Source organism: Haliotis rufescens, unplaced genomic scaffold (genome assembly GCF_023055435.1).
Source record: "Haliotis rufescens isolate VD_foot unplaced genomic scaffold, xgHalRufe1.0.p SCAF_15, whole genome shotgun sequence".
Taxonomy (NCBI): Eukaryota; Metazoa; Mollusca; class Gastropoda; order Lepetellida; family Haliotidae; genus Haliotis; species Haliotis rufescens.
Genome location: NW_025963835.1, coordinates 5,232,665 through 5,239,205, shown reverse-complemented (window position 1 = coordinate 5,239,205; position 6,541 = coordinate 5,232,665). Strand labels below are relative to the sequence as shown.

The 6,541-nt window shown below is 37.3% G+C and overlaps 1 protein-coding gene across 1 annotated transcript in view; it reads left to right on the top strand.

The window, feature by feature from the left end:
- Positions 1-222: 222 nt before the first annotated feature.
- Positions 223-6,541, top strand: part of LOC124134985 (sodium-dependent serotonin transporter-like) — a 55,083-nt gene continuing 48,764 nt past the window's right edge. Inside the window, exon 1 of the mRNA XM_046500123.2 lies at positions 223-813. Coding sequence (XP_046356079.1) covers positions 630-813 — 184 coding nt within the window. The 5' untranslated portion in view covers positions 223-629. The remainder of the gene's footprint in view (positions 814-6,541) is intronic.

Here is a 6,541-nt window from a genome sequence, read left to right as displayed (position 1 = left end):
TAAATACCACCAGTTCACGCATTCATTGTAAACCTAACATTGCTCGCGGAAAGGGCAACAAACTTCCCTCCGATTTGGAAGTTCTCATTAAGGGCAGCGGACCATGCAGAGGCGACAGCGAGCTTGTGGCAGATCGTGGTCCTCTAGACATCGACTGGCTGTCCAACCGCGTGCATTAGCATCTGTTATTGGTGGCTTGCGGATAAAAAAGCATCCCGTTCTATTGGGCAAATTATTGAAGGTGATCTGGTGACGGGAAGGGGTTGACAAACAACGCAAACATTTCTGGAACTTATCTTGATGGTTGATCGATTACTAGCTCACAAAGCCGCCATCAGAAGACGATACATAAAATATGGTTCTTCGATACTGGTAGGGATATGATATCTTGTGAAGAATCCACCTATTGCTGGAAGGCAGCTGTACAGACCGCACTGCCACATTGTAATTAAGCGTACCATTACATTGTTGGGATCGATCACGCCGGTACATGCATTTTCATGGGTTCCCAAATTGAGTTCGGAAACTCTTGGCAGACGACTTTCTGTGTGGCCAGCAGACGACAGTGAGAAAGCGCGGGAAAGGGACTAATATTGATTGTTGGGCGTTGGCTGTACGCACCGGACACTATGACTCCCAGCCCAGGCTTGCCCATGGTGGATGGAACAACTAAAATAATTGAAAAACCAAAATCTGAACATGAGCGAGAATCATGGGGGAAGAAGACCGAGTTTCTACTTTCAGTCATTGGATTTGCAGTGGATCTTGGGAATGTCTGGAGGTTTCCCTATATATGCTACAAAAATGGAGGAGGTAAGAATAAACTCAAACACATTCCAATTCATTAACTCCAAGGAAGTTCTTTCTTTAAAAGTTAAATATAGTTTTGAAGTATATTCAACACCGTCAAGGGCATGTAAAAATATTAAAAAATTACTGCGCCTGTTGCCGGTGATAATGGCGTAAGAGCTAACTTTAAAAAGTTAGCGTTATTTGCCATATCAAGTTATATGAAAGCTTTCTTATACACATAAGATTTTCAGGAGACACATTGTTTAAAACACAGATAGTCAAACTTACGTGAGATTAATATTACACATATAAAATTTACGTTAGACCCCAATTCCATTAGTATCAACAAATGTACGTTGATTGATCATCTAAAACATGTGATGTTGTGAATCTCCGATAAATATTGCTGCGTTTGCAGTTCATTGCACTTTACGATATTTTCAATGCTTTTCTGCGCCACCTCTTGATTTGAAATGAAATCCATACAGCAAAAAGCACGGAGGGTTAAGCTTGCATTTCCATCTGGATAACATGTGGGAATAAACAGGCATTCACACAACATTTCAGTATTTTATCACTATGCACAGTCATTAATTACACATCAGTTTGAATTAATTTCTTATGATTTTGACAAATCTCGGGTACATCAATTGCTAACCAGATAGAATATTTCTTTCCGGTGCACATTCCTTGCTTAATTAAGCTGCAATGAAACGGTTATAATTTATCTCTCGTAATATACATACAATTTATAGATATTTCCTTTGCTTCCAAATGAATTGAAATATATGAGAACCGCCGACACATGTTGTTTCTACTTGTTGATCTCATTTAACCATAATTACTCTCAGAAATGAAAGTAAAACAAAAAGGACATAAAACACTGCGCAGCTAAACCTATCTACAAGTCTGAATACGTTTCTTCTAAAAAATATAAGAAAATGATTTGCAGAATAAAACATTAGCTATGAAGTTATACTTCTTGTATATGAATACTCTTACTATTTGCGAAAAACCTTTCGATAAACATTTTAGAATATATATTTGTTTCCAGACAATGCCTCCGTAAATTCCCTACACAGATGAATATTACAACCTTGTTTCGAAAACCCTGTAGATAATATTTGCCATCTTTAAGGACGTTCCGTATAAATTGAAGCTGTAAATGTTGTGGTATATATAATAATGGTGTCTTGGTGCATCTAAATACACAACAATGGAGGTGCTAAAAGCCGCCTCTGGCACGCCAACGCTTGGACGTTAGTTTCAACATCTGAGTTCACAAAGGTATAGTGCCTTCATTAACCCGTGAAATAATGTACAAACTGTCACGTATGTATGGATTAATCGTTGAAAAGCTCTCGTGTTAGCCAGGGAACATTTGTACAGACCTATTGCCACTCGGGTAGAATGACACCATGTCCCACGCCTACTCGTAACATGGCCTTCAAAGAATTTACACACGGTGTGAAGATTTAGTTTGCAACTATTTTGACACGCAATTTCTGACGGTAGTATGGTGAGATAAATGTCCAACACGGTAGCTTCTAAATACGTATCAGTATAACATTGAACCCCCAATATTAAACTATATTTGGGAACGACCTTACCATCTATCAGCAAAATCCAAAAAGGCACACATCTATTTGTCGGGTTGATACTAAGTGATACAGTGGACCAGCAAGTGAAGATGGTGTTCCTTCCGTGCAGATTTCAGGTTAGAGAAGGTCCCGGGCACACCATTGCGTGTGGTAAGGTGCAAGTATCTAGTCCGGGTGGTCTGGCTTGGTTACCTAGTTGATTGCGTGTCATCGCTCCCCGTCCGCGTGAGGCGCTCTCCATATATCAATCACTGGTTTGTCTGGTCCAGATTCAGTCATTTACAGGCACCGTCATGTAGACGGAATATTGTTGATTGTGTCGTTAAACAGCAAACAAACAAGATGGATTCAAAGAGTTCCTAATTTTACTCGAAATATACCACAGCACCTAAAGGCCCCGGCGGTTTAATTTTTAAATTATTAGTTGTCTTGCATATTTGAATGCGAAAGAACATATTGACTCCCGTCGAGCAATGTTTATCCTGGAGAGCGGTAAAAATGATTATAATATAAAGGATGCTGTAAAGCCATTGCGACTAAATATTCTTATCATGAATTTTTCTCCATGATATTCAAAGTCTTTTAATTATGTTTAAAAATCTCTTTGTTGAAGCAAAACATTAAAACGTCTTGAGTGAGTTGAAAAATGTAAATCAGAAATCAGCATCTCATCAAGAACTACAAGAATTGATAGATAATCACTTCTTTCTTTGCCTAAATGTTACAAATATGCAGAGACAAGAATCATTATTTGAATCAATAAGCGTGCCTTATCCAGAGGCTACAAACAATAACTCTTAAGCTGTATAAAAGGTCAGTTGTATATGAGGTTTGCTTTAGGGGAATTGTGTAAATATCAATCCATAATAAGGTTTTGTGAAAAACAAGGTGTGCGTCCTTTAATAAAAGTCCCGGAAAAATGCATCGATGTAGTTTTAACCTATCCTGGCTTCATAACCTTATTCCTCAACGTCCAAGTCCGTTGCAATATGAAACAGAGAATAATCTCGATTTTTTGTAATTGGGCGTAAAAGGCAAAATAGTGATGAAAATTATATGAATGGATCACTGAAAATCAGTGAAGACACCAGGTGTTCGCGAAAAGGGTAGACGTGCTCTACAGTACCGGTAGCGCCCAAAGTAAATGTTGCCTAACGCCACACAGTTGTTTCATGAAAGGACATCTACGGGCGAGGGACCTTGTGGTCAGCTCGTTCGCTCTTCACTTCGGGTTGTGATTCCTCATATAGTTCCATGAAATCACTTGATAAAAGTGACAAAACTCTTCATCTTACCTCAATTTCAGAATCTGATTGGTTCAAGTGATCTTGATAAAATACCACGTATCCCGGCTGGGAGGGAAATACATTTCTAAACCGGGGTATACGTCATTGTATCCCGCTAGGAAGAAAACAGGCCGCACGTGGATTTCTGAGCGGAAGAATAAATCCCGCTACAAAACCCCGCTACGAAGCAATGCTGCGCGTTGTATACGAGTAAATAAAAGTCACATGACACAGCACACGTTAATCGCAGCTCAATCCAACAGCTGTTTTCTATCAATTTTCAATCTTTTTTTATTCTTTTACATTGGCAGATTGAAACATGTCGGCAACATAAAATCGTTGTAGCAGTATCATTCAGGGTATACGTGGTTTTATGCGTCCCGCGTCAGATTTTATACTACGAGGTAGATACTGCTACAACTTATATTATATAACCGTAAGGTATATGTGCTGAAGGAGAGTCCATTGTACGATTCCGACTATGTAGGCATATGTTTCTGAATCACTATCAAATAGTAATAACACCAAGTGTCCGCAAAAAGATGAGCTTATCCTGCCACACGAGTGAAACCCGTCACAAACACATGCAAAGGCAAGGCAAGTGTTCATCTGACCCCAAATGTCTAGCACAAAAATACGAAAACCATATTACGTCCTTGAATACTGTAACCATGATCAAACAACTTTTGAGTAAGAGTCGAGTGATGCTCTTTGAATCGTCATCGAAAGAGCATGCTCGATTGTAGTAAAAAGCTGTGAAATGAAGACACCAAAGGCAGGAGTGGCTAGTATATTACTCGACTAGACACCAGGTAATTTATCCTGGTAAGACAAACGTATTTTCCATAAACGTACTCCCCACATTCATGTACCACATCTAATGGGATACGTTGAGCCATAAGTTTGCCATCATGTAAATCAGATGTGAAAACTGACGTTAATGGCTACCAGAAACAAGAGCAAAACGGATATTAAATCATGCCCTTTTGTAACTCGTATGCCCGTATTCCCGGAGCTAAAGAAGATATAAAATACCTTCCCTGTCAATGTAAATGTCGTACATATTCCTGCGTATATACAGTTTGAAAGGGACGGTTGGCTTCAGGCTGTTAATATTTCATGGTGTCTCCCATTTGAATGCGGGATGAAATTACATAGCTATTCACCTTATGAAACACATTTTAGCTTACGAAACACAACACTGTATATAGATATAGGTCTTAGTGCGAATATGAAATACATGTGAGCTGTCAGTCATATCAGTATATTTGTACATCAGTTTTCCGGAAAATCATTTTATATAGATTGCGGAGCTCCTTCAAACTAACAAATATTAACACGTAATTGATCTCTAACTTTGATTTTTATGATTTATAAATACTGACACTCTCAATTGTTTTCTACAATAACGCAGTCAGCAATACATTCCCATTGATGAAGCCTTGCATAATCCATAAATTGTAAAACGGGACTTCCGGCGTGACAATGACATTTAAATTAGTCAGTATGGACGGAATACAATCGATTCGTTATATCCGTGTTTGTTATAAGGATCAAAGATTATCCTATTATGTAGCGTCCTTTTGATGCTTTTCACACAATAATTAGTTATTAATATAAACATTCCGTACTTATTTTAGTGTATCTTGATGTATTTTTGCGGAATAGTATATCTTTTATAGAAATTGAACAACCGCCACAGGGAATGTCTTTAATAATGAATTAAATACGAGTTTCCTGCAAGATAACCCTCAAAGGATTGGCCACGTTTGTAGATTGAAGTTTTCCTGTCTGGATCCGTTTAGAAATCATCTGTTTCATTGAGTAGATTATTTAAAACTTTTGGGTATGCATTGTGATAGTAGGAACAGTCCGAACGTTCAGGAACCATCACCGAGAGAAGGTGATGAAGAGATTAATTTATCAATTCAATATTCTTCGGGACGCCTAAATATGCATGCTACGATGTTTTGTCAAAAGTCTAAATATCAAACATTTTACAGAATATTTGATATCGTTTGTTATGTAATAAGCAATGATGATAAATATCAATTTTTCAATTATTGCAATACAATTAACATGACGTTTTAATACAAACTAAATGCGAATACAACAACGTTTTGTTTAATTGCAAGTGCGTATGTGAATATGGTTTGCGCTGAATGATTTTTTGTGTATGTAACAAAGCATTTGATTAAGAAACAGCAAGATGCTAAAGCATAAAAAGAAATATCAAAGATTATTGTCCTCTCAATACTGTTTCAATATGTTTGGGAAAGTTTCATCATACATATGAATAGCATTGCTAAAGAATAAAGGGCGATTGTTTCAAAATAAGAAACAATGTTTGATATGTTTTAAAGAATATTATTAATATTTCCCTCAAAACGTCACCGTAAACTCTACAATTTACCTTCATGATATAAAGCCTACACTGCGTGCACTTTACTTTAAAGGAAAAAAGTATTTTTGGATATTAAGGGTGAGGATAATCGAAGTCGTCTACTACACCATCCTAAGTTAAGATTTAAGTTCTAACCAAACGCAATCAGAAACTATAATGTCGTGTAGAGATGATGAAAATGTAAAATATATTTCAAAAAACGTACTTCAAAATGTATGTATAAATATGATATAAAATAGTTCCATGTTATTTCGACATATATTTCCGCGTAAACGTCTTGAGTCAAAGAAGACATAATTTATACCATACGCTAAATTTCGTTCCAACGAGATTTGAATGGGACGAACCTTTCACATGCACTTCCGGGATAACCTCGTTCATGGTTGTTATATATAACATAAAGGGACGATGGCGTGTTGAATTGCCAACAGGATTAATTTATAGCTTCCGCTTGAATA